General features: G+C 36.6%; 6 protein-coding genes and 2 pseudogenes across 8 annotated transcripts; 4 read left to right on the top strand and 4 right to left on the bottom strand.

Annotated features, from left to right (window-relative positions):
* The first annotated feature begins 1,621 nt into the window (after positions 1-1,621).
* Positions 1,622-3,932, top strand: LOC147944967 (uncharacterized). The gene has a single exon (XM_087451424.1). It carries the CDS (start codon positions 2,430-2,432, stop codon positions 3,756-3,758), a length of 1,329 nt encoding a protein of 442 aa, XP_087307550.1. The 5' UTR covers positions 1,622-2,429; the 3' UTR covers positions 3,759-3,932.
* Positions 3,933-4,350: 418 nt separating this feature from the next.
* On the bottom strand, positions 4,351-5,022 carry LOC147944966 (uncharacterized; annotated as a pseudogene).
* A 629-nt stretch (positions 5,023-5,651) lies between these two features.
* LOC147944965 (uncharacterized) lies at positions 5,652-7,648 on the top strand. Its single transcript, XM_087512777.1, has 3 exons — positions 5,652-5,710; positions 5,831-5,909; positions 6,020-7,648. Exons 1-3 carry the CDS (start codon positions 5,652-5,654, stop codon positions 7,646-7,648), a joined length of 1,767 nt encoding a protein of 588 aa, XP_087368903.1.
* A 344-nt stretch (positions 7,649-7,992) lies between these two features.
* LOC104788096 (putative L-type lectin-domain containing receptor kinase V.1) lies at positions 7,993-10,302 on the top strand. Its single transcript, XM_087451423.1, has 2 exons — positions 7,993-9,569; positions 9,652-10,302. Exons 1-2 carry the CDS (start codon positions 8,618-8,620, stop codon positions 10,131-10,133), a joined length of 1,434 nt encoding a protein of 477 aa, XP_087307549.1. The 5' UTR covers positions 7,993-8,617; the 3' UTR covers positions 10,134-10,302.
* Positions 10,238-13,662, bottom strand: LOC147944964 (uncharacterized). Of its 3 annotated transcripts, none has more exons than XM_087451420.1 (8): positions 13,256-13,662; positions 12,764-12,826; positions 11,830-12,576; positions 11,310-11,747; positions 11,164-11,222; positions 10,963-11,062; positions 10,795-10,851; positions 10,238-10,681 (listed from the first exon to the last, which is right to left on the bottom strand). In XM_087451420.1, exons 2-8 carry the CDS (start codon positions 12,803-12,805, stop codon positions 10,580-10,582), a joined length of 1,545 nt encoding a protein of 514 aa, XP_087307546.1. In that variant the 5' UTR covers positions 12,806-12,826; positions 13,256-13,662; the 3' UTR covers positions 10,238-10,579. The 3 variants fall into 3 exon arrangements, with proteins under 3 accessions (XP_087307546.1, XP_087307548.1, XP_087307547.1); XM_087451422.1 differs by having other exon boundaries at positions 13,344-13,532; XM_087451421.1 differs by lacking the exon at positions 13,256-13,662 and adding an exon at positions 12,925-13,253.
* A 759-nt stretch (positions 13,663-14,421) lies between these two features.
* LOC104788095 (putative galacturonosyltransferase-like 9) lies at positions 14,422-16,665 on the bottom strand. Its single transcript, XM_010513778.3, has one exon. It carries the CDS (start codon positions 15,902-15,904, stop codon positions 14,732-14,734), a length of 1,173 nt encoding a protein of 390 aa, XP_010512080.1. The 5' UTR covers positions 15,905-16,665; the 3' UTR covers positions 14,422-14,731.
* A 1,949-nt stretch (positions 16,666-18,614) lies between these two features.
* Positions 18,615-21,506, bottom strand: LOC147944963 (pyruvate dehydrogenase E1 component subunit alpha-2, mitochondrial-like; annotated as a pseudogene).
* A 2,825-nt stretch (positions 21,507-24,331) lies between these two features.
* Positions 24,332-27,411, top strand: LOC104788094 (dolabella-3,7-dien-18-ol synthase TPS06-like). Its single transcript, XM_010513777.2, is given in 9 exon segments — positions 24,332-24,594; positions 24,675-24,954; positions 25,089-25,114; positions 25,117-25,484; positions 25,564-25,785; positions 26,291-26,372; positions 26,374-26,433; positions 26,700-26,948; positions 27,052-27,411. Coding segments are annotated over 9 exon segments (1,875 nt in total). The 5' UTR covers positions 24,332-24,333; the 3' UTR covers positions 27,379-27,411.
* Positions 27,412-27,546: the final 135 nt, after the last annotated feature.

Raw genomic sequence — 27,546 nt, 5'->3', positions numbered from 1 at the left:
ACTAAACCCCCGATATCCTCTTCTACTGATACCCTAATTTGTTGAGCTGCGCCATATTCGAGATTGTACCTATATATTATATGCAAACAATTTCAGTCAGGATTAATTAAGAAAATAAAAATACAGTACTAAAAGGCTGAATCACAAAACTATATTTAACCTTTGTGCGGACGAGGTAACAAGAGCAATATTCTTGTAAAACAATGAAGTTTGAATTTTTCCTTGAGGACATATATAGTCGTCAGTAAGGTTACTAGGGACCCTTATCAAGCCCAACCAATTAACAAACACAAAATACCAGCAAACGATAATGAAAGTAGTACGGTCCAGAGATCTTCTGAATTGTATTCTTCTGGTTGTGTTCCTCGTGTGTCTCTCATTGTGTAACGATTGATTGAAGAGGAAGGGACAAGACGGAGAAGGTTTCATTAATTCTTCTTTCGTTTAGAGTTCTGATTTGTATATCTCTCTTAATATATTTACTAGGTAACAACCCACACTATGTGTAGTATAAAATAATTTTTAAATATTTTTATTGTAATTTTTATTTTCAAAATCTATAATATTTATTGGTAATTAGAATCTAAAATTTGTTTGTATTGTATATATATTTATATATATATACATATTTTGTATAATAATAAAAATTTAACTCGTGAGAATTATTATAATATCAATATTATATTACCATATCATATGAACAAAGAGTTCTTAAAATTTATTTTAAAGATTTTATGAAAATGTAATTAAAGGATATAATTAAGTTAAAAAGAGAATATAAGAATTTAGTTTTGGGTGTTAATTATATTTTTATAAAACTGATATAAATATTATTAAAAACTAATGACAAATAGTATCTGGAACTCTGTAAGTGCGACACGTCAGTATTTTGTGTGAGAATACTTCTCTTTTAATATATAAGGAATAGGTGGTGGTGAATATCTATAATCAAATAAAAAAGGAAAATAGACAAAGAAAAAACTGAAAATATAAGAAAAAAATAGAATAAAAAAAGAAAAGAAAAAGAACCATGAAAAAACAGTGAAGGTCTTAAAAAAGAGAAGTTACTACTAACACAAAACTGGGAATGTTTTTTTTTTTTGAAAAAAGGCTTTTTTTTTTTTTTTTTGGTGAAGGTAACATAAACCATAGTCCATTGATTCTCTTGAACTTTTTGCCTAGGCTTGATTGGTCTTCGTTGTCGAATTCTGAGACTATATGACCTCGAAGTCATATCCTTGATATTTTTTTTATGCATTTAGTATGAAAGCCTTTTATCAAAAAAAAAAAAAGCTGGAGACCCTTATCAATAAATCCCAATTTGCACTGAGACGAGTTTTTGTAATATTACGCACTGTGAAATCCATAGAAGCTATTTCTATATTCGGCGCAAGCCGCGCCACGAGTTTTTTCTTGGTTCCCTAGCTAGACTTTAAACCGAAAATGTATTATAGTATAAAACTAAACCTTAAAACCGACATGCATAAAAAATTACGTGACATTCATTCTGTCATCGATATTGTCAATTTCTGTCTTCAATTTGGTGCTTTAGCTAATTAACAAATTAGCCATAAAATTTTAATAACATATCTTTGAGATTACCAAGGACGCATCTTTCAGACTAACAAGGACTTTTTGAGTGGAACGAGAAAGAGACTTGAAAAAATATTAGCTCTCGTTCTAACTTTGAAATTACAGATCTAATAAGTTCTCGTTCTTTTTTTTTTTTCAAACTAGAGATACTAGTTGCTCTTCTTCTTCTTTTGTTTAAGGCCATGGACAATGAGCAAGTGTCTGTGTCATTACCTTTGATCCACGAGCACCGTATGGTGACTTGGAATGATTTGCGGAGAGGTGATTGTTGTGAACGCTTCGAATTTGTCAGTGATGGCTACTACTGCAAAAGCTGTGATTTTTTCGCACACAAGAAATGTGCAGAGTCCTTTGAATCTATTGAACATCCATCTCACTCTAGTCATGCTCTTAATCTGTGTAATACAACTCACATATGTGACTTGTGTGAAAGGGCTATCCCCGGTCTAGGCTATCGTTGTGGGATTTGTAACTTCAACATTCATCTATGTTGTGCCACGTCCCCACTACCAGAAGTTATTGATGTTCCCGAATAGCATCACCACAAACTCACCTTTCTCAAGGAGCGAACCGTGTTTGATTGTGATGCATGTGGCAAGATTGGAGATGAGTTTCCTTACAAATGTCATGAATGTCATTTAACCTTCCATATCGATTGTGCATGGCATCCATCTGGAGAACACCAGTCAGAGGTAAACAACCCTTACCACTCATGGCATCCTCTTAAGCTCCTAACAGGTAACCCACCAGACTATTCTGATGGTAAATGTCGTCTTTGTGCAAGAAATATTGATAAGTTCTTTTATCATTGTTCTTTTTGTAACTTCACCTTGGATATGCGTTGTGTTTTAAACCCACCACCACAATCTCTTCTAGACTTGAAAGTTCATCATCACCAGCTAACCCTTCTCCCAAGACTTCGTTCTTTTACATGTAATGCTTGTGGGTTGAATGGAGATCGAAGCCCCTACATATGTGTTCAATGCGATTTCATGATCCATCAAGACTGTCTCACCCTTCCGCGCATCATAAACATTAATCGGCATGATCATCGTATTTCTCGCACTTCTATTCTTGGTGTTGTTAATTCTGTTTGTGGAGTTTGTCGCAAAAAGGTGGATTGGACTTGTGGGGGGTATTCTTGTCAGAAGTGTCCTCAATATGTCGTTCATTCAAACTGCGCTACTAGAAATGATATATGGAACGGGAAAGAACTCGAAGAAATACCTGAAGAAACAGAAGATATAGAGCCATATGTTGTAATAGATGACAAGACAATACAACATATCAGCCACAAAGAGCATTACCTAAGACTCAATGGTAAAGGTCTTATGTGGGAGGGAAACAAGCTTTGCAATGCATGCACGCATCCCATCTCTCTCCAATCCTTCTATGGTTGTATGGATTGTGAGTTCATTCTCCATAAGAGCTGCGCTCAAGCTCCTAGAAAGAAATGGCATATGTTACATAATGAACGGCTGACTTTAGTTACAAGCAAGGCCAACTCCTTTCATTGTAGTGCTTCTCAAAGAATGTCCAATGGTTTCATGTATCAGGATGGGTATAAGGAATTCGATGTCTGTTGTATTTCAGTTTCTGAGCCATTTGTCCATCCAAGTCATCCCCATCATGCCTTATATTACACTTCTCCACATGAAAGAGGACGATGCGATGGTTGCAACACGGAGACATTTGGTGTGCTAAGATGCATTGAAGATGGTTGTGAATTTACCTTGGACTTCAAATGCGCTACTTTACCACTAGTGGTAAAGCATAGAGTCGAGGCTCATCCTCTCTCACTATGCTATGGTGAAAAGGCGAGTGGTAAATATTGGTGTGACATTTGTGAGAAAGAAACCAATCCAAAGACATGGTTCTACACGAGTACAGATCACCAAGCTAGTTTGCATATAAAGTGTGTGCTCGGAGATTTTGCACGGCTCATTCCAAGCGGCACAGTGGAACTTATGTATACATCATATGAGGTGGAGCTCAATAATAGTATGTCTCGCCCATTTTGCAGTTGGTGTAGGTCTCGCTGCATTCACCCTATCATCTTGAAGCTGCTTAGATACTCTATATACTACTATTGCTCTACTGGCTGCATTGGTCGTGAATTTGAAAATGCTCACTACGACTATAGATCATATGACGACGATGACTAGCGAGTGGAGTGAAGAAAGATTGCTAAAGCCCAAAAATGAAATGAAGTACGTACACCAAAGCCCTGATTTTGTTTTATTATTTCTTTTACAAGTTCATTTCTTTTCTTCGTTTATTTCCTTAATGTATTATTTATCTAAGAGACTTGCAATCTTAATTTGATATTACTGTATCTAGATGTTCCTAACGCTTTCCGTCTTTCCTTTACTACAAAATATTGGTTTACTAACAAGTGAAATTAATTATTGCCGATTAATATAACCAGCTGTATTTATCCAAGAGACGTGCAATCTTAATTTGATATTTTCTAAATCTTCTCAACGAAGAGATAGTATGACTTGTCTCTCCTAAAAGCTAGCAAACTCTCTCTCAAAATCAATACTGAATGTGTTATGTAAAGTCGTCCTAAATACATATACATGTAGAGGTCTAGATTTGCAAAGTATAGTGGCGAATATTAAGTGCTAAAACGGATATAAATTGTCAATTAACTTAAAGAACACAAAAAAAAAAAAAAAAAAATTAAGAACTCAAAACTTAAAAAACACAGAAAAAAAAAAGAAAGTAAGATCAAATTATTTTCTTTCTTTATAGTCAGAAACTAGTGCATGTAGGGTTGTCCCCAAACGCAGTCGCTTTCGTCTCAGAACCTGGCTCGAACCGCAACGTGGTTTCACGACACACATATCTCAAAACTCCTTTTGTCTTTTCTCTACAATCTGTAAGGAACAATTGCGATCCGAACTTCACTTCTCTCTTGTCATTGATATCTTTTATAATGTTTTTGCCAATCAAACCACCAATATCTTCTTCAGAGATAGCTGCTGAAACCCTAAGCTGTTGAGGCGAGTTGGATTTGAGATCGTTATACCTATATTATATGCAACCGGTTAATTTCAAGCACAATAATAAACAACTTTTTTATATATAATACAAAGAAGATTGAATTATAAACTTGTATATAATACCTTTGTCTGGAGGAGGTAGCGAGGGTAATATCCTTGTAAACAAGGAAGCTTGAATGTCTCCTTGAAGACATATAAAGTGATCAGGAAAGGTTCTAGGGACCATTATCAATAAATCCCAATTTGCACTGAGACGAGTTTGTGTGATATTATGCACCGTGAAATCCATAGAAGCTATTTCAATATTCGGCACACGAGTTCCTAATGGTGCCGAAAGATAAGCAATCGTAACACAACTGAGCATGGTACAAGCAACACATATATGATGTAACACCCTGTCTCCTTTTGCTGTGCGTCCCATTATGTAAACACGACACGTTTGATTGATCAGAGAGGGAAAGAAGATGGAGAAGTTCTATATTCTAGTAGTTTGTATATTAAACGCGATCTATATCTTACTATTATATACTCCCTCCGTTTCAAAATATAAGATGTTTTAGAGAAGTTTGTTGTTTCATAATATAGGATGTTTTCAAGTTTCTATGCAACTTTAAGATTACTTTAGTATTTTATATTATGCAGTATTGTTTCTGATTGGTTGAATTTGTTAAAAGTAAATACTTCTTAATATGCGTGTTTTAGTTAAAACATCCTATATTTTGAAACGGAGGGAGTATATACAAGAGATTATAGTACAATTCCAAATAGGAGTCGGATACTACACTAAAGAGGAAAACAACTCCTCTTATGTTTGGGAAATTTTTTTTCATTCTTATGTGCTTAATGGGCTTAGAACGGTAACAATGGAATATAATTATAAGTAGAGAGACGAAAGGGTTTTTGTTAACCAAAAACAAAAGAGGTGAATTTTAAAGCTGCAACGAAATAAATCTATAAAAAAAAAAAAAAAAAAAAAAAACAGAACATAGCTTTCAGAATTTGTTTGTGAACCGGAACCACCACGTCCGTTGATTCTCAGATCATACATTAATGGGAACACAACACATAACACTGCAAATAGAGTCGCTTGATTCTTCTCAAAACCATTGGTAAGTCATTGTAACTCTTTGCTTATTGTGTACGTAAGAGAGTGAATAAAGTAATCTAAGAAAGACATCTCCAAAGCTTTTGACTCTGTGCAATGGTCTTTCTTGCTTAATACGCTACAGGCCTTGGGATTTCCTGGTACATTTGTTAACTGGATCCGCCTTTGTATCTCCACAGCCACCTTCTCAGTTCAGGTTAACGGTGAGCTCGCAGGGTTTTTCGGTAGTGCACGCGGTCTAAGGCAAGGTTGCTCCCTTTCACCATATCTATTTGTCCTCTGCATGAACGTCCTTTCCCATCTGATCAATAAGGCCGCAACCGAGGGTAAATTTGGCTATCATCCTCGATGTCATAATTTACTTCTCACCCATCTTTGCTTCGCAGACGACCTCATGGTTTTTGTGGAGGGTACTAAACGATCAGTAGAAGGAATCATAAAGATCTTTGATGAGTTCGCTTGTATTTCAGGACTGAAAATCAGTTTAGAAAAGTCCACTCTATTTATGGCTGAGATATCACCAGAGCTGCAGACGGAAATACAGTCAACTTTCCCATTTGAGATTGGCACTCTACCTGTTAGATATCTTGGACTGCCGCTTCTCACCAAAGCTATGTCCAGGGGTGACTATCAGCCACTTATTGATAAGATTCGAACGAGAATAATCTCATGGACTGGTCGGTTCCTTTCTTATGGCGGTAGGCTTCAGCTCATCAAATCTGTCCTCCTCAGCATTACAAACTTCTGGTCCTCTGCTTTTCGGTTACCAAGCAGTTGTCTGAAGGAAATAAACAACTTGTGTTCCGCTTTCTTGTGGAGTGGTCCGGACTTGAAAACACACAATGCTAAAGTGGCTTGGGATGCTGTCTGCTTACCTTTCGGTGAGGGAGGTCTTGGCCTGCGACCACTAAAGGAGGTAAACACCGTTTGTGGCCTTAAACTTATTTGGAGATTGCTCTCTACGAATTCCCTATGGAGTCAGTGGGTGCATACTTATCTTATCCGGCAATCATCCTTTTGGGACGTCGGGGACTCGCCTCAGCGGGGTTCGTGGATGTGGCGGAAGTTGCTCAAACTACGAGGGTTAGCTAAGCAGTTTCACAGCAAAGACATCAAATGCGGTCGTACGACTTCGTTCTGGTATGACTGTTGGTCTCCAATGGGTAGGCTGCATGATTTGTTTGGTGACCGGGGTTTTATTGATCTTGGGATCTCAAAACAAGATACGGTTGAATCAGTTATGCTACACCACAGGGTGCGGCGGCATAGAGTTGACTCTCTCAACGCAGTGGAACGCCTCATTACCACTGTCACTGCTAAGAGGAAGCCGGATGCAGTTGATGTGCATTTGTGGCGTCATAGAACTGGTCCAAAGAAAAAGTTCTCGACAAAAGACACCTGGCTCCAGTTGCGCATAACCACGCCTGTGCAACACTGGGCAGAGGGTGTTTGGTTTCCTCAAGCAACCCCAAAATATGCTTTTTTGACTTGGCTCGGCATGCTTAATAGACTCTCCACTGGAGACAGAATGTTGAAGTGGAACCAGTCTGTTGACTCCTCTTGCTCGTTCTGCTCGGCACCCTTGGAAACTCGATCTCACATCTTTTTCCAATGCTCTTACTCGCATCAGATTTGGCATGTGCTCACCTCGGGTTTCCTTGGGGTTCACTCAACATCTGATTGGGAATCCATTAAGACCCTCTCCTCGAACTCAACCCTTGACAACAATCTCCGGCTGTTACTACGATGTTCTCTTCAGGTTGCCCTCCACTCCATTTGGCTTGAACGCAATAATCGTCGCCATGGTGGATCCCCTGTACCTGCCACTACCCTGCTTCAACGGATTGATCGAACCATCAGAAACAAGCTTCTGCTCCTTCAAGATTCGGGAAACCGTTCATCTAGGGAGGCTCTCACCCTATGGTCCACCACTAGAATCTAACTAATGTATGCTTTTCAACAAAGCTTAAACCCAGCTTACATTTGATGTAAAGAGAAAACGGTTTTTTTTGATAAATAAAATTTTACATTCATTCAAAAAAAAAAAAAAAGTAATCTAAGAAAGGAAGATACATTTGAAAGTTCCTAGAGGATACTTAATATAGAAAGAATGGTTCAATGGCAAATCGAAATTTTATACTATTTTATAAAGCAATACCTTTGACTCTTTGCACTTCCTTTCAGTGTTTCTGGTTCAATGATATTAAATAGCATGATTTGACTATTCCATGTTCAACCTTATTGAATTCTTCTTCTATGTATTTAACTCACCTGCTAGAATTTTTTGTTTGGTAATTGGCATTGAACATTTTGGTTGTGTTATCAAAATCAATCAATCATGTTTCAGCTACTCATGATGTGCTGCTGCTGTTCTTCTTCCCCAAGAACGTAGTATGTCAGGGTTCAGACCCAAACTGGTGGAGGTTTCGACTTCAACGGATTCCTATATGCTGCTGGATCGGCCAATCTAAACAGCAACGGCCTGTTCAGACTTACCAATTCTACAACACAAACAGCTGGTCAAGTTTTCTACAATTTTCCATTTCGATTCAAGGACAGTGTAAATGGTACCGTCTACTCTTTCTCCACCACTTTTGTCTTTGCTATAGTTTCACATTATGGAGTAGTTAATGGCCATGGATTGGCCTTTGTCCTTTCTCCTACGAAAGGTTTGCCCAATGCTGATCCCACTCAATACCTAGGGCTTTTCAACGTAAGCAGCATAGGAGATCCAAAAAATCATATAGTAGCGGTTGAGCTCGATACCGTCCAGAGCGCTGAATTTGATGACATAAATGCCAACCATGTTGGTATTGACATAAATAGCGTAGTTTCAGATAAATCTACTTCAGCAGGTTATTACAAGGATGATGGTACATTTATAGATCTCTTGCTTGCGAGTGGAGACCCTATGCAAGTGTGGATTGAATATGATAGCAAACGGAGACAGCTTAATGTCACACTTCATCCTATTCGTGTCCCTAAGCCAAAAGTTCCACTTCTTTCTCTGCAAAAAGATCTTTCTCCCTTTTTGCTTGAGTATATGTATGTTGGCTTCTCTTCATCCACGGGTACACTAACTGCATCTCACTATATATTGGGTTGGACGTTCAAGATGAATGGGACGGCTCCGGTTATAGACCTTTCTCGCCTGCCAAAGGTTCCTCGTTTTAATCAGCCATGGATCCAGAGTCCGAAGGGGGTTTTAACAATCAGTTTGACTGTATCAGGTGTCATCTTATTCATCATCTTGAGTCTCAGCTTATGGCTTTTCCTGAAAAGGAAGAAGCTACTAGAAGTTCTTGAAGATTGGGAGGTACAGTTTGGTCCTCATAGGTTTGCTTTTAAAGATCTACACACTGCAACAAGGGGTTTCAAGGATACTGAGATTCTCGGTAAAGGAGGATTTGGGAAAGTATATAAGGGTACTTTACCAGTCTCTAACATTGACATCGCAGTGAAGATGGTTTCTCATGACTCAAGACAGGGAATGAGGGAATTTATTGCTGAGATCGCAACCATTGGGCGACTGAGACATCCTAACTTAGTTCGGCTCCAGGGCTACTGCAGACACAAAGGTGAACTCTACTTGGTGTATGATTGTATGCCAAAAGGAAGCCTTGATAAGTTCCTCTACCACCAACAGATGGTGAGTCTTGATTGGTCACAGAGGTTCAGTATCATTAAAGACGTAGCTTTTGGGCTTTGTTATTTGCACCAGCAATGGGCGCAGGTGATTATCCACAGGGATATTAAACCAGCTAATATCCTTCTTGACGCTAATATGAAGGCAAAACTTGGTGACTTTGGTCTCGCAAAGCTTTGTGATCACGGGATTGATCCTCAAACCTCTCATGTGGCAGGTACCTTCTTCTGTTTTTCTATTTCTGTTGGAGACTTAGTCTCAAAAAATGATCTTTCATTCACTATGTTGTTACTTCGAAGGTACACTTGGGTATATAGCACCTGAGCTCTCAAGAACAGGAAAGGCAAGTACAAGTTCAGATGTATTTGCACTCGGTGTAGTGATGCTAGAGATTGCTTGCGGGAGAAAACCTATATTGCCACGAGCATCGCAAAGCGAGATGGTACTTACTGATTGGGTGCTAGAGTGTTGGGAGAATGGAGATATCATGCAGGTTCTTGATCATAAGATTGGAGATGAGTATGTTGAGGAGCAAGCAGCACTTGTTCTGAAACTCGGCTTATTCTGTTCACATCCGGTAGCAGCCATGAGACCAAACATGTTCAGCGTCGTTAAATTCTTGGACAGTGTGGCTCAGCTTCCTGATAACTTACTTGACATTGTCCAAGCTGGAGAAGTTTATCCAGGTCTTGAAATCTCAGGTGAAGAAGCTGATTCTCCTGAGTCCAGTTCCATTGCTCCCTTGACCTTCACTGAATCTTTCGTCTCTCATGGACGTTAAAAGAAACCCATATGGTCTCGTAGGTTCTTGATTTATCTTGAAAATGTAAGTCTTATAATAAGTTTGCAAGTGTGTAATAAGAATATATACAAAAAAAAAAGCACTTTCAGGAAAGAAAATATGATTGGTATTCAAGTATGTTAATAACATCATCCTCACGTTTATTATCTATAGACTCTATACAAATACATTGACAGAAGACTGTTTAATACTTTTTACTCACATAACTAATACTGGAATCCTGGTGGCTTCTCTATATCACAAACATCATTGACTCTTTACCTCTTGAGTGTTACCTGAAAGTTTGGAGATATTAAATCTTTTTACTGGAAATGTTGGTGGATCCCTTGGCTTTGCACTTCAGCCTCAGTGCCATGGAACCCTCCAGGATATCAGACAACGCTCAGCAGTAACAGAATAAGGTTCTTGAAATGAGGACTGCCACATCATAGTACTTTGTGTAAAGAGTCTTTTGGGAAGAGTCCTTGTTTGGATTTTGCTTTAGGATCTAGACTTTGTCTCCGAGTTTTCGAATTGGTTGCTTCTGCCTGATATTAGACAGTAATGCCCAGAGATCATACACAGCAGTAATAATGAAAAGTACTGCAACAAGGTTTTCTTTTGAGGCTTTAAAAAATAGAAACTCCCTCATGAGTTATACCTTTGGTTTGGCCTGTAAGCGTATCTTCTCTACAGATCTTGCGTTAAACCTGGAAGGCTGGATTTGAAGAAGAAAATATTAGCTATCCAGGAATTGTTAAACCGTCAGTGTTATTATATCAGAGTAAAAAGGTGGAGACAGTTTGGTTTTGGTTATCAAACATATTACCTCCTTCTGTTTCTCTGTTGTCCCGTTGCTTTTTGATACAAAAGATGAAGAACGGTGAGAGTTGGAACCTTTTCTCTCTGTGCCATCTGATTTTGCAAGTCTGTATCAAGACAAGAACAGAAATTTAGGACTCAAAACAAGACATTATGAGTAATAGAAAAAATCTAGATGGTGATGCATGAGCAAAGTGAGTTTCAATACCTGCTATTTTTCTGACTAGTAGTACCTATCCTTGAAACATCTGTCGCCTTTGCAGGAACCTGGTTTAAACATTGGCAGCATTAATCGACGTTTAGTTAGTAACTAACAGAATATTTATCACTTAGTGAACCACTATTAGACTATACCTGCTTTGGAGATGAATTTTGCCCATCACCAGAAGGTTTCAATTGATCGAAACTCTTCTGAAAAGTCTTAAATGCACGTCTAACAATGTCCTTATCTCCCATTCGTTCCATGATCAAGGATTTTCTTGTTGTTGCAATGACAGTAGGATCAGAGCCTGGCTGATCCAGATTGAGAGAAATGGGCAATGACTTTGTAGCGGTGTGTTTCTTTCTCGGTAGAGTCGATACAGTTTCCTTCTTTACTGAAGAGCGAGAAGTAGATATTGAACTGATTGTCGAAACTGGCTTGGAAACTCTTGGAGTTGAAAACCCTGAAGCCTTTAAGACAGGTGATGCTGCTTTATTTGCTTCCTTTGTCATGCTTTTCTCCTTGCTTGGTTGAGTTTTCCTAGTGGTTACAACCTTGCTCGTTCCCGGTTTCTTAGTCACCTGACTAGGCTGTAAGACACAGGACACAGTTATATGAAGAAAATATGAGAAATCACACATTCAACTATCTAAGAGAGCTTATAGTATTTACCTTAGGAGAGCTTCTCATATGGTTTGTTTGCACATTTTTATCCGTCTTCTTGATTAGATTCTGATCTTTCTGTTTCTTTCTCTCCTTCATTGGCGTTTTCTTCATTTCATTCTTTTCATGTGTATCCTTTGATGAAACATCTTCTTTCACTTCTTCTTTTACATCTTCCTTCATACAAACAACTACTTCTGGTTTCTCTTTATCATCCACTTGGACAATCTCTTCAAGTTTCTCCAAGTTCAAGGTATTCAGATCGTCCCCTGCATCAGCCAAGCTTGGACATTCCTCGGAGTCCATAATTTCTTCAAGAGGCTCATGGTCATGGATACATGTTTCATTCACCTCAGTGGCAATGCTGGCAACAAGCTTATCTTTTTCTGAAATACTTTCGCCGTTAGATTCATAACAAGCACTAGACTCGTTCATCAATGACTCCTCATTGTCACTATCATATGTTTTTCCCCGGTTCTGATTCTGAACACTCGGCCTGAATGATGCATTCCTTTCCAATAGTTTCTCCTGCTCCATGATTATATCAGCTCTCCTCTCAGCAATCTTCTTGTAATGTGATTCGAAATAAGCCTTCTTCTGAGCTACTGATCCAGCAGTTGCACACTTCTCCACTTCTTCCAAGTACTTATTGGGAGAAAAAGATGAAAATTTCTCCCATGACAGTGAATCATTCTCAAACTTACCAAACGAAACCGACACTTGCAGTTTTTGATTCGATGATGTCGCTGTCATAATCTGTTTTCCATTTAGAAACAAGTTATTTTAAACACTAACTAACCATGGCAAATCAAGAACCACACAATTACATAACAGATCATCATAGGACATTAACAGTAATGTCAATAAACTTATTTCACAATCAAAGCATAAATTTTAAAAAACAACACAGCAAATCAAGTTGACATAGTCAAATGGGTATTACCTTATCTTCACCATTAGCAGTACCAACTTCCATATCTATCATTAATGCTCACCAGCAAGAATCCTAATCCACACAAAACACAAGAAACTCTTATCACTTTCAAACTTGAACAAGCTAAGAAACAAAACGGCTTCAACTTGGAAAACAATACCAAACTGTACATCTAATAATTGCGGGTTCACTGTACACTCTAATGCAAATAGCAGAAGAATTGTAGGAAACAAAGGCAAGAAAAGAGGAAACACATATAGTTTTAATCTTGTTTAAGTAATTGATAGACACTTTCAGTTTCAGCTTGTTTTATAATCTTTATCACAGAATCGTCGAAAACCCTCTTTGGTGAGCAAACTCAGATTCTCTCTGATTGAGTAAGCTTCAATAATTATATAAGCAAAGAATAGAACCAAACCCTTGTCAATGATTGACACTAAGCAGAGAAACGTTATCATTTACAATCCAAAAAGAAAAACAAAACAAAAAAAAAAAGCTTACCTGAAAAAAGTAAAGATAGCCCACAAAAATTGTGTCAATTCCAAAATAGTGTAAAACACTTGTAAAAGCAAAGATTTTCACCAAATACCTTTTCAAAGTTGGAAACTTTGGGAGAAAATAAAAAAACAAAAGAAGAAGACGAAGTGAAAGAAGAAGAGATTAGAGATCAGACAGAAGGATGGAGCAATGAAGACAAGAGGAAGTGGGACCTTTGTCGGAAGCTAAGTAAACTAAGAAGTGTTTAGAAGTGAGAACTTATGACCGAACCAAAAGGGATATATAAGATACAAGTACTTTTCTGACTATTAAGCGGACGACAAAAAGAGTTTTATTAACTATGTTAACTTACTAGTTTTGGTAACAATCATAGTCAAATAGTTTGGTAATAAGGTTCTCACGTTCTTTATAATTGTGAAAACCAACCAAGCACAAAACTATACCTATAAATGAAGGGGTCGCTATTTTAGAATGTGATTCCACAGTTTAATCATCGTTTGTAGCGCAAATCATTTTATTTCAAAATCTCAAAACATAACAAAAAGTTGGTTTTTAGTAGAGGAGTAAAGTTATGCTTTTGAGTTTTGAGTCTTTTGACTATTCTATATTTCAAAAGTAGCGATCAAAATCAATATTCTATATTCGTCCTTTCGCAATGCCTTTTGACTATTCTATTTAAAGAACTGTTAGTTGTTACTTGTTGCTAGTCGATCATAATCAATATACTGATTAATGTAGCACTTAATCAATGTTATCATCCCTACCTATCTATGTCTCCCGTTTAATGGTGATGACCGAACGGAGTAAGTGGTCCGGAGTAGTCGTGGAAACTCATTTCAAAAGGCATTGAGAAAGGACGAACATATAATACTACTTCACAGCCCAGCCCACTCATAACCCAAATCTTTCATCTGTTTTTTAAGATGAGTTCTATTTGTGAAGTATGACAAATGTTGACTATCATGGAGTAAGACTTAAAGATATGACAATTGTGTGTACAGTTTGAAAACTTATACTTCCGAGGAGCCAAGCCTTTAATGGTCTAATAAAAGATCATTCTTCTACTGTTCTTCTTCACTTATTTTCACTCTGCTTCATTACTGTGGACAGATTCAATCAACTAACACTTTTCTTTACCTTAGCAAGTAACCATTCTACAATGACAAAGCTTAACAAAATTGGACTTTTATTTCATGCTAAAACAACACTTGCTACATATTCTTGAAAAGTCTCTCAACACAGACAATTGAGATCATCATAACCATTTAAGGGTAAAAGAACATAACAAAATACAATTCCAAAGAAAAAATTCTCCTATAGAGCTAGTCCTCATCAATGGCTTCTACAAACTCTTGTCTCTCAACTAGTCAATTTTTACACCACCAACAGTCCCAAAAAATATATTTCTCAACTCAACAACTACAAAAAAAAAAAAAAAAACAAGTAAAAGAATGTTGTTTTGACTTACACACACTCTCTTCACAAAAAGCTTGAATCTTCTGTTAACTCTGACAAAGAAGAGAACCCAAGTAAAGCCTGATCTTTAGCTCTCTCAATCTTATGCTCATATAAATCATACGGTTCCCATAGATGATCTAACGGACAAGGTCTCTTCTCATCAAGCCTCACCCACGGCTTACCTTTACCACTCCAATGCAACAAACTCACTGGACCTTTATGCAAAGACCTACAGCTTCCTCTAACATTGTCTCCTCCTAAACCATGTTGGTTCCACCTATGATCAATTGCTTCAACGTTCCCTGCAAAGACTAGTAGAAACGGAGGCAACGAACCCAAATCGTAGATTCTCTTCTTCTTCTGTATTTGCATCCAAGTTTCAAGCTTTTCTCTGTAGTTACCTTCTCTCCATCTCACAAGATCCATCACCATCACACCCGTGTTGAAATAACAAGGCTTTCGACCCGAGAAGAACCCGGGTAAAGCCGGGTCGGACCAGAACCCTGAAGTGAAGTACTTTGTGAAGTTAGCGTGACAATACTCCGGAGCTCCGATGATTCGCGACCCTGTTAGAGTCGTGTTCCAAAGCTTCGTGATATCGTCGACGACGATGATGTCCGAGTCGAGGTAAATGACTCGGTCGACGCATCGATCTAGTATGTCTCCGAGGTAGTTCCGAGCGTAGTTCAACGGGTTCTCAAGGGCTTGTCGGATCGAAGAAGAGATGAGGTTGATCACCGTGTCTTCCCGAAAAATGTAGACTTTGAAGTTAAGCGACGGAAACGTAGATCGGACGAGTTGACTCAAAACGCGTGGACTCGCCGGGTCAAACTCGGCAGCGATGAGATGGAAGAAAACGCTCTCTGGACACGACGCGTGGCGGAGCATTGAATGAACGGCTGCGATTGAGCCACGCAGGTACTCTGAGTCGAGCGTCATAGCTACGTGAACTAACGAAGCGTCGCAAGACGACACGAAGTTCTCTCTGTTTGACGATTGAGACGCGCACTCCTTGCCGTTTCTGTACTCGGGAGCTTCTACGAACGGACCAAAATCAAATCCGTTCCCCACGGCGGCGGAAACGGCGGAGATTCTCCCCGGAATCATCCGTATTCCGACGGCGAACTGTGGAATGAACAACAAGAACACGACAAACGCTAAAACCGCGGATTTCATCGGAAAACGCAACCGCATTTTTCAGAAAACGCGTTTTTATTTTTACTACAATGGAGTAAAGATCTGTGCTTTATACCGCTACTGTTATAGCATTTTCAAGAACTGTGAAGCTTCTTGAGATATAAATTACTCCAAAGAGTTCCAAAGAAGATGAAGAAGAAGAAGCCAAGTCTCTCTCTTTATTTTGGCTTTAAGAGGAGAGATTTGGTTGACACGCGTTATGAAAGCGCGTGGAAGTGGTGTTTGGTTTTAGTCGTTAAGGCCATGAATGGCTGTTGGTTTTTTATTGGTTTTTAGATTTTGGTTTTTGGATTTTGGATTTTGGATTTTGATTTTTTAAGTTTTTGATTTTTGCCGTAGATTTTAGTTTGCAAAATCTTGAATGGTAACTTAATTAGTTTTTGGTTTTTATGTATAATAATTATTTTAAAAATAGTAAAATAAAGATTATAAATGTGGAAACCCACAAAATGTGGTTTTTAGATTTTATGAAGGAAATTCAAAAATCCTCCAAAAACTGGTTTTTCTAAATTTTAGGAAATCTATTTTTTCATAATCGTGAATGGCTTCAAAAGTGGATTTTGTAGAATCTAAAGCCAAAAACCACTGCAAAATCAGGTGCCATTCAAGGCCTAAATTTTACTCGTTTAGTGGTAAAGTGTGTGTTAATTGAGATCAATCCCAACGTAATTACCTATTCTAACTGATGGGATTAAAAATATTTTGGTAATTACAAATTATCGTCTGTGTGTTGGTGTACCGTAAGAGTGAAAGAAATTTAATGTTGGGGAGTTTTTGGAACTCGTGTTCGGTCTGTGCCAGCTGTGAACTCGATGGAACCAGCTGGATGATTGATTGTCTTAAAAGCTCTAGCCTATATGGGTTCGATATACGGCTGAGATGTGACGATGAGAAGTCTTTTGATTGGTTTGATGATCAAACCCAAACTTTCTCACGTGCGCCCGCACGCTTGTTTTCTGAGCTGTAAAATATGTATCTTGACGGTAAAATGTGATTGGTAAGTAACAACGCATAGAATAATTCCAAATAATGTTCTGGACCAATAAAATAAATTAAAAATATTTACAGAGTTTACTAAAAATAATATATTTTGTACGTAAACAAATTTAAAAAAACAAGTAAAATTAAGATTTCCAGATTCGAAATTCTAACAGATTAAAGTTTATCTAAATATTGGAAGAAAGTGAATCTAAAGAGTATTTTTTATGTTTCAACATTATTGTTGTTGGAATAACGAGTAAGGAGCGTGTCTCACTTTGAATATTCTTGTTTTTTTTTTTTTTTTTTTTTGACAACAATGGAAACGATTAACTCAAACGAACCAATTGGGAGGGAAAACGTTTACAAAGGTAATAGCATGCGGTTGGATACGAACTTGTCGTGCCAAGCAATCCGCAAATTCATTGTCCTTCTTAGAGATCAGGGTCAAAGAGAAACTCGAGAATTCTGCTATGTCCACCTTGATGTCTTCGAGATAAGCTGAGTAGGCTGGCCAGTCAGAGGGAGAAAACACTATCTTCACTAAATCTAAACAGTCTCTATATTCGAGAATATTTTCGTTATGTAGTGCCATTTAATAAATGTTTTTTTTTTCCTATCTTGTCAACGTTTCCTAATGCCACTCAATAAAATTATCGCAATACATTGTTACATTCATTTTGTTTTATAGGTACAACGAAAAATTCATTTCGTTAGTGCTGCCGTATAATCATTTGATGCGAATATAAAACTATGAACTACTATCAAATTAGACATGTGTTAGTGTAAGTTAACTAATGGTAGGTTTTCAACTAGTCTATCGACTACGGACTACCAAGTACCAAATATTGTGGTCACAAAAGAATAAAGAACCAACCTTCTTATGATTACTTTGAGTTCTTTGAATTTTATTACTATTAGCACTACAATTTGTCTGCCATGTTCATGCAAAGAAAAAAAAAAACCAACCACACAAATAGAAACACTAAACTTCGTGGCGAGAAGCTCAATCAAGCATAAACACTTCCCATCTGCTTTTTTTTTTTTTAATTTAATTTCTTATACAATTATCATTAACAAAGACTGATATTGGTAGTAGTAGTAGTATTGGATACGAACGAAGAAAGCAAAATAAATTGAGTTAGGTGGTTAGTGGTAGAACAATGATGTCGTTATGGATACGGACGGAGAAGGTAAAGATAAAGATGCTTTTTCTCTTTATTTTGCTGTTCTATTTTTTTGGGTATTATAAAAGCGTTGTTTGGTGTGTGACAGTTTATGATTTATTACTAATTTCAAAATTTGATGCCTTTGCGTGGCGAATACAACACGGGTTCATTGAGATTTTTGTCTCACCTCTCCACTTGCTTCTTTATTTACTACATTCCGACAGCTAAGTAGAAGACAAACAAAGCCACTAGTAGTAGTAAAGTAAACACAGCTCTTTGCCTTCTCTTCTCGTTTCTGCTGTTATACTAACTCCGAGGCATACCAAATTTATATCTTCATTTTTGTTCTAAATTAGACTTTTTACAAAGATCCAAAGACATTTTCAGATGACTAAAACCGTCCTCATTTTTATATGTTTGTTGTCTGTAGGTGCTTAGAGAAATATGTTACTAGAAAATAACATTTGGAGACAATAACTTTCAATTTAAAGAATCAATGCTTAAATTTCAAAAAAAAAAAAAGAATCAATGCTTTTGACCTTTTTTTTTGCGTCTTGACATCGTGAAGAGTTGTTAAAAAAAGGAATTGATAAACTGATACAAGAAAGGCTATACAACATAATTGGAGCAAGTTTTTGTTGCACTGTCTTGAACTTTATATAACCGAAAGCTCCTGCAGGAGTTTGCGGTTGTGATGAATGTAAGAGACGAGATATGTGATGCGAGTAACCACAACGAAAATTTATGTAAGTGTTGACTAGAAAGGTAATCACATACCTTTAGCTCACATTTAGCTTTAGCTCTTTCTCAGTAGCTATGTCATGAGATATGATCAACTTTCTCACTTTATCGACTGGATCTCACACCTTAAGTCATAAGAGCTAAATATTTTTTACTCAAAATAATATATTCTAAATATTTTTTAAATATTATTATATATTTAAATAATAAATCTAGAAAAATAAAATTAACTTATTATAAACTGCCACATGTCCAGAGAATCGATTTTTACGGTTATGAAATGAGAAGGTAAACGTTTCTCAATTTTTATCTTCCTTTATTATATTACTTTTTAATTTTTAATTAATAGAACTCCTAAAAGAAACTACCGTTGGGCATGCCTTAAGGTACATGTATACAGATTAAAAGTTTCAAACTCTTAATGATTGACCAGCATTACTATGAAAGAAGATACTAGTAACTAACCTGCCTCACACCTGAGATCTCATCACGTGTACGGTAAGTGCTTCCTAGGTCAGACATAGAGTGACCATAGTACCTATATGTGTCCATCTCAAGGATCTGCTCAAACAAAGGTAACGTATGATGGTCATTCCCCTTAAATGACGACGTGTTGATAAGAGCAGAACAGGTAGAACTTCATAAACAACTACATGCCAGAAATGTTTTATAGAGGATTCTAGAGACGTTGACGTTATCTTGTGAGTTGTACCAATTGATAGTAGCGTATTAATCATGTGCTGTCATTTTTACATGGAAATAACAGTCAACAATCACTAGACACTAGCGGCACTTGTTATCAAAGAGATAAAACAGATGCCCACATTGTAACTCTGCGGGATAAACAGAGATACTACAGAAACAGTTTTCTTTCAAAACACAACCTCATTCAATCCAGAATCCCAGCCAATTCAAGCAATCAATGTTGTTAGCAAAGCAAAGTGGCCCAAAACAAAAATCCCACACATGTAAGCACAATTTTTATTCATTTCTTAGAATTATTGGAGTTATTCCAATTTGATTTTGAGAAACTGTAATGTGACTGAACGAAACTTACAATAGGTCCATTCTTGAGTGCGTGTTCCTTGGCAAACTTGCACGCTTGCTACACAGCCAGTGCATCCATACCATCCACCTAGTACACACAACACAGAAGATGATCACAACTTAGCTAACTTAGCTTCAAAGTCACACTACCTCAAACCAGAAAATTAAACATGGATATGATTCAACATTGATCAACAGGTCAATTAAAACCCAATGTGTACTCCACCACGATCTAGTGGTATCGTTGTAACACTTCAAGATCGAATCCACAGAGACCAAACAATTATACTATGAAATTATCAAGATCAAATATAGCTAAGACAATGGAAAAGTTTGTGTTTGAAAGTGACTAACAAAAAGCAGTAAATAAAAGAGTGTTTTAAATCAAAAGAGAAACATTGGGCGCAGGGAATCATTAGGGACTATGATCACGAATTTAGATGATTAGATAAGGATGCATTAAACACAATTCTTGAACTCAAATCTCGAATGTAAAACTAACCTACTGTCGCAGCGTTAGTTATCTATGCAAGGAATTGATTAAACTCTAAACCGTCGTTTGAATCTAGCAATCCTAGCAAGCAATAAGTTCAGGTTTGATAAGTTCACAAGGTGCCTTAACTTCAACTTTCGTTGGCTAATGATCACCTTGCTCACCTATGTTCTTTTCAAGAAACTCAACAACACTTTTGGTGGCCCGATGAATTAAACCTAAGATCTTAATCTAGGTGATCAATCTAGCTTAAGCATTAAGAACAACAATAGATGAAGAACAATAAGATCAATCCCTAATCTAACAAATCTAGCATCAATAAATCATAAATACCCTTTCTGAAACCCTAAACCCAACAGTGAAACTACTCAGCCAAAAGAATAGAAAATAAGGTTTAGAAATCTTCTCCAAAGTGTCAAGAAGGATTAGAGATCTTCTCTCTTCAGCTCTCAATACAAAATAGTCTCAGAAAATAAAGCTTATGTCTCTGGAGACCGTGCCTCTAACTTAAATATCAAAATAAAACCCTAAAAGTCGGTTTAAAACAAAAAAGGAAAAGTTGCTTCGGGTTCGGGACTGGTCGATCCCGAATGCGGATCAGCCGATCCTGGATGCTTTTCTCTGTTTGCCCCATCTGCTTGCTAGTCCGATCAGTCTTCACCAAGTTGGCTTCAGATGCTTGTTTTCATCCCCAAAACACTCAGTTTCCTTCCAAAGTAGCCTAGAACCTGTACAGACACTCACAAAAGACAAAAAATACTCTGAAAGCACACTTGGACCTAACAAAAGACTCAAAACAAGTATAAAAACTATGGTTAAAATCCTATAAAATGCAGACACATCAAATATGTCAAAGTCAAACTACAAAGATAGAGACTGAACACAATCTCATCACCTAAACCCAACTGAACGCATAACAGATTTAAATATCATAGAAAGGTTCATCCTTCCTCTTTCAATTTGTGTGTAAATTCTGATCCTTAACTCCATCTTCATGGGCCCCCATATCTTAACTTGAGTAGAATTCTAAGTTAGAACAAAATTCTTTATACAACAACCAATAAAGGCATATCTACATTGCATCATTCAGTCTCACCTTCAAGCCAGGAACATAGTCTCCACGCTTAAAATAAGCTGGAGACTTCGCCGACATCAACTCAGCCGTTCCCATCCCATCTGCATTCAGAGCAATCCAATCAACTTCAAAACTAACTCCATTACAAAACACATTCCACAAAGACAAAGTAAAGTCACTGACAATGATTATTCTCATAAACCAAGATCGCTGGCAAATCCCAAAGAGCGCAGCAATATTCAAAGCCTCAAACAACTGTCCCTGATTCGCAGCACCATCCATCACCATACAAAGTAAAGGTAACAGCTTCATCCTTAGAATACTTCTGAGCAAAAGCCAAACCACATCTCAAAGGAACTGCTGAGCTCCAACAATCCCATGACCACCGTAAAACGACGAATCCTTCTTCAAAAAATGCATAGAACCACCTTTACCGTTAGAATGAGATGATCTTCCTCTCCTCTCCATTGTAGTGAATTAATTAGTGATATATATATATATATATATATATTTTTTTTTCCTCTTTCTAGTAGAATTATGTTTATTAAAGCAAACAAAACAAAATTGAAGAAAATGTGTTATAAGTTGACTCGATATTTACGGAAGTCTTTCTTATTTTCGAATATATTAATCCTACACTATGAAGTTGAAAGAAGCTCCCCAACACATAGCAAACCATTTTTCTCCTTTTCGTTAAACATATATAACTAAACCATGTATTATATTTTCATTGCTTATATGAAAAATTGATATGTGTACACTTATTGATTGCAAATATAAATCAGTTAATTAAATTTATAAATTTAATTATTTTTTGAAAAAATCATTAAGCATTTATTAATTATATGAAATTTTATTAAAATATGAACATAATATGAATGGACTTTTAATTTAATTTTAGATTTTATTATAATATGAACATTAAATCTATAATATGAAAGTTGGCTAACTCTCTCCCTCTGCATGCCACCTCAGCATTTTAGAACAACCTGGAGCTGACACCTAATTTAAAACAGCTAGCCAATCAAAATATAACAATTAATACAGCTCATATTTTTGAACCGATGATAATTATTCTCGGTTCCACATCAACTTTTCTCTACTCGTAAATTTTTGGCACACCGAATCAAAAAAGGTAAAAAGTCTCGCTCTTCTTCTTCTTCACACCATATGCTTTTCGTCCTCAACCCATATAGAGAGAGAGAGTAGCGGCTGATGTGTTCACGTTGTAACAGAGACTCCGTGTATCACCACCAATATATCCTTTATAATTGTCTCAAACTAGAGCGTAATTATAATGGATTTGCCACAATTTTCACCCAAAGTAGAAATGCAATACATTTGGAGAGTTAGGCTCTCTCTCTCTCTCTCATTTCCTCTTTCTCTCTTCTTTGGATATCTCTCTTTGATTTTCCAATGTCAGTCAATTTTCTATCACAAAACCAGAGAAAAAGTTTTTGAGACGGAGGTAATTTGAGTAGAAGCAAAACCAAATATGTCTCTTTTCAAGTTAGTTTCCGCGACCAAAGATTTTCACCCAACTCACAAACTTGGTGAAGATAGATTTAGAACCGTCTTCAAGGTAACCTCAATTCTGACATGCTCGATCTTAAAGTTTCATATTTTAAGTGTATCTTTGACCATTTGTTGTTTGTAAGTTTTTTGTGTGTGGTTTGTATTGTATTGATTCATTCTCATTTCCTACATTTTTGTCTGATATTTTTGTGTAGCAACTCTTAGTACAATAGCTTGATCCAGAGTATTGGATATGATTGCTATGGTATGTTACAGTTGAGGTTTTTTGAGGGTTTTTGGTTAGGGTGTATGCACTTACCCTCATCGCATATTAGAAGCAACCTCACTTTCTCAATCTAAAGTTAAATTAATAACATAACACAAAAGTCTCGCAAATCTTTTCAAAAGCCTCTCAATGTTAACCAGCTCAAGGGGGTGGCAGGAGCGGCAAAATCCAAGAGTCCACTCCAAAATTCAGAAAAAAAAACCTTTGAAAAAAGGGGACAAAAAAAATTACTGTGAAAGAGGTCTAAAAAATTTAGTTCACCTAGGGCCTAAAATTATTGAGACAAGATGTTGGTTAGTGAAGTTTGTTTGTTTTTGTGAGGACTCTTGCTTATTATTTTCAACTGGATTATACATACTTCTTCAGATGATGTAATTTTGTATTTGAGTGTTTTTAGTAGTAGTTGTTGTTGCTGCAACTGCTGCAGGTGGAACTGTTGCGGTTGAAAAGAAGGTGTTTGATATTGTTGTTTATGCGGTTGTTGAGAAGAAGGAATTGGTATCCTACTACTCCTCAAACATCTATTGCATCTATTGCAGAGTATGAAATATCGGTTGAGGCGACTGCTATTAAACATACATAATTTAAAAATATACACAAAACATCCTAAAAATAAACGTCAAAATACAAAAATACGAAACCAAAAAATAAACAACACAAATGGAAACAACAACCCGCGCATAACGCGGGCACCCACCTAGTAATAGTAATAGTATGATATATTAGAATATAGAGAGGACTAATAAAGGATGCATGTTGTGGAGTGGAACCAAAGAAAATATCTTTCTCCTTGTGGAAGTGCTGCGAGCACTTATTATACAATGAACATTTAATTTATGTTGTCAAAAAAAAAAAAAAGAACATTTAATTTATGGTTTGTTATAAAATTTTAATTAAAAAAAAAGACCTCTTTATATATGACCCCAAAAAAAAAAAGACCTCTAAATAGATCTGTAGATCCATACATATTGGCACGTAAGAACCACAAACATATGGTTTTGGTCACAGTCACAGAGTCGTAGCAATTAATTAAACAGGACAAATTGTTAATAATACTAAAAAAAATTATATAATGCCTATAACTTTTGTCTACCTCCCCAAATCCAAAAGTCCAAAAGCAAAATGGAGGCCATAACAAAATATGGATCTCATTCTCAAGCTCTTGTCCTTAGTCGTTCATGTTGGCGGCTAAACTTGGACTCTCCCTACCCCTACCCTCTTCTTGGGTCACTGTCTTTTTCTAGGAACCAATCTCCAAAAAAATTGTGCTTAGTTCGAGCAACGACTAATCCTACAGATGATAACTCGACGGCTCGTCCGTTTACTCCGTATCCACCAAGTCTATGGGCTCATCACTTCCTCTCTGCTTCCGTGGATCACACGGTACTTTCATAAGCCCTCTTAATTATAAATATATAGTACTCATGATCATGTACTTACCAGAAAATGTCAACTCTTTACAGGAAATGGATGATCTTTCGAGAGAGATAGAGACACTTAAAACTATAGTGAATGCCATGCTGCTCCCTTGTAACGGTGCTGATGCAAAGCAGATAACTTGTTTGATCCATACGCTTGTTAGTCTTGGAGTCTCTTACCATTTTGAGGCTAAGATTGTTGAATTCTTAAATGATGCTTTCGAGAATATCGACGACATGATCATCGACAGCAAGGAAGATGATCTGTACACAGTTTCTGATATATTTAGGGTTTTCAGGTTATACGGTCACAACATAACTCCGGGTGAGGATCTTTGTCTTCGAACTAATTAACTAAGTTGGTTGGTTCAAGCTAAGCTGTGTTTTAGTTGATCTGATGTGACCATTTTGAACATGTTTTTAGTAACTGTTAATCTATATATACAAATATTTGTGTAGATATATTCAACAGGTTCAAAGGACTGAAGGAGACAATGGAAATTTTAAGAAATGTCTAACGGATGATGTTAGAGGTATGCTAAGCTTCTATGAAGCGTCGCACTTTGGGACAACGACAGAAGATATACTTGAAGAAGCAATGAGTTTCACACAAAAACACTTGGAGTTATTTGTGGTAGGCGGCGACAAAGCCACAGATCACCCACACATCACTAAGCTCATACAAGCTGCTCTGTATATACCTCAGAATTTCAATTTGGAAGTCTTGGTGGCAAGGGAATATATTGGCTTCTACGAACTAGAAACTGATCACAATGAAATGTTACTAAAGTTGGCCAAGCTCAACTTTAGGTTCATGCAGCTGCATTACATTCAAGATCTAAAAACTTTTACAGAGTATGTATATATCATGCTATTCATATATATTATTTATGATAATTTTACACGACTAAATTAGATGTATGCATGTATGCAGATGGTGGAGGGATCTAGATTTAGTATCTAAGATACCAAATTACTTTAGAGAGAGATTGGCGGAGCCTTATTTCTGGGCGACTGGGATTTATTACGAGCCACAGTATTCAGCTGCGCGGATCATGCTGGCCAAAGCCCTCATTGTATTTGACATCGTGGACACCACATTTGATGTATATGGTACTCTTGACGAAGTTAAGAGCCTTGTTCAATCCGTTGACAGGTACGTAGACCATTTCCATCGCCAGCAACAATGAGCATCGCTCAAAATAATGTATTTTAGTTATTATTTTTAAATATTATTATATATTTAAATAATAAATCTATAAAAAAAAAATTGACTAATCATAAACTGCCATACGTAGATTCAAAAAAATAAATAAACTGCCATACGTCATAGAAACAATTCTTATGATGCTCAATGGAGAAACTTTTCTTACTTTTTGGTTTCTTTATTATTATTTTTTAATTTTTAATTGAGAGCATCTCTAGGAAAAACGACTAAACGGAAAAAAGGAAAAAAAAATAGTTACTAGGGATGAATTTAAAAGTAATTTTCACAAAACACACCAATTTTGTTTTTTCTTTCATAGTTTGACAAAGTATATAAAAGGTCATTTCTTTCATATAAAAACCAATATTGTTGGTGTTTGATTAAATTCTAAATCGTTAAATTTGATCCCTAAAATAATTAATTAATTCTATTGATATACTACTATTAAATAAAGGTGGGATTATGACGACCTAGATGTACTACCGGACTATCTCAAAATTGTCTTTAGAACAATGTTTGACATGTTTAAAGAAGGGACTCAAAGAAAATGTGAGTTCAGAAAGAAGATGCTTTATTATGCAATACGCATATGAGCAGGTACTGTTTCATCTTATCTTTCAAATCTTATTTCCCAAACTATTGTCACTAGCTATTAAAGTATCCAAACAACACCAGTCTCTTATATGTCACAAATTAATAAGGACATTTGGATGTTTGAAATGCTTATCTTCTGTATGCTTTTCGTGTGGATTTTAGCCTAAAACTATTATTAAGCTTTAAAAGTTTACCCTAAAAACATAATTTTCTACATAGAACTAAAAAAATAAGGTTACATATGGTTTGTAGTTATGTAACGTTTGCAGCTCAAGATAGTCATGAAAGCGTACCTGAAAGAAGCCGAATGGTCAAATACAGGCCATGTGCCAAGCTATGAAGAGTACATAGAGGTTGGGATGTCTTCGACCGCAGGTCAAGTGCTGCTAGCAATCACCTTCATTGCTATGGGAGATATTGCAGGAGACGAAATTTATGAATGGCTGAGGTCAAGACCAAAACTCACCCACGCTCTTATTGCAAAATCTCGTCTCAGAGATGATATATCTACCTTTAAGGTACCATAAAATAATTAAGTCAATTAAAATGAAAATTATATGAGAAAATGTTATTACCAATTATAAACATCATCGAACTATATGTGTGTCATGTGTGTATCAGGAGGAGATGGAGAGAGGAGATATTGCTAATGGGACCAACTGTTATACGAAGCAATATATAGTAACTGAGGAAGAAGCGTGTCTTGAGTTTGAGAAAAGGACTAACCACATGTCTAAGGTCATGAACGAAGAGTTCTTGAAGGCAGCCAGTTTTGTACCGCTTCATATCCTAAGGCCTGTTTTGAATTATGGACGCTTAGGAGATGTGATCTACAAGTACGGAGATGGGTACACCTTCGCTGGAGAGAAGATCAAAGACTATATCACCTCTTTGTATGTCGATCTCATCGGTACTCCTAAAGAAAAGTTGGCCAAAAAACAGAATTGATCAGTTTTACAGACCAATCATCACAAATCACAATCCGGGCAAACCGTATTTTTTTTTTTATAAACCATATTTTCTTTGTTACAAATTTTAGGTCTGATCCGGACTAAATCTCATATTCTCTCACTAGTTACTACTATATAAACATTTTTTTTTATCTAAATTGTTTTA

This window comes from Camelina sativa, chromosome 5 (assembly GCF_030686135.1).
Source record: "Camelina sativa cultivar CO46 ecotype springtype chromosome 5, ASM3068613v1".
Classification (NCBI taxonomy): Eukaryota; Viridiplantae; Streptophyta; class Magnoliopsida; order Brassicales; family Brassicaceae; genus Camelina; species Camelina sativa.
Note: the sequence above shows the minus strand (reverse complement) of the source record. Positions and strands in the feature narration are given on the sequence as shown.

Excerpts from the sequence above, each read along its gene's own strand:
- LOC147944965 (XM_087512777.1), top strand. The coding sequence starts at position 5,652 with ATGGGAACACAACACATAACACTGCAAATAGAGTCGCTTGATTCTTCT. Across the intron at positions 5,711-5,830 it reads GATTCTTCTCAAAACCATTG|GCCTTGGGATTTCCTGGTAC; the intron begins GTAAGTCATTGT and ends AATACGCTACAG. Across the intron at positions 5,910-6,019 it reads CTTCTCAGTTCAGGTTAACG|GCCGCAACCGAGGGTAAATT; the intron begins GTGAGCTCGCAG and ends CTGATCAATAAG.
- LOC147944964 (XM_087451420.1), bottom strand. The coding sequence starts at position 12,805 with ATGATAGATATGGAAGTTGGTACTGCTAATGGTGAAGATAAG. Across the intron at positions 11,063-11,163 it reads ACTAGTCAGAAAAATAGCAG|ACTTGCAAAATCAGATGGCA; the intron begins GTATTGAAACTC and ends GTCTTGATACAG. Across the intron at positions 10,682-10,794 it reads GCTTACAGGCCAAACCAAAG|GCAGAAGCAACCAATTCGAA; the intron begins GTATAACTCATG and ends GTCTAATATCAG.
- LOC147944967 (XM_087451424.1), top strand. The coding sequence starts at position 2,430 with ATGCGTTGTGTTTTAAACCCACCACCACAATCTCTTCTAGACTTGAAA.
- LOC104788096 (XM_087451423.1), top strand. The coding sequence starts at position 8,618 with ATGCAAGTGTGGATTGAATATGATAGCAAACGGAGACAGCTTAATGTC. Across the intron at positions 9,570-9,651 it reads TCAAACCTCTCATGTGGCAG|GTACACTTGGGTATATAGCA; the intron begins GTACCTTCTTCT and ends GTTACTTCGAAG.
- LOC104788095 (XM_010513778.3), bottom strand. The coding sequence starts at position 15,904 with ATGCGGTTGCGTTTTCCGATGAAATCCGCGGTTTTAGCGTTTGTCGTG.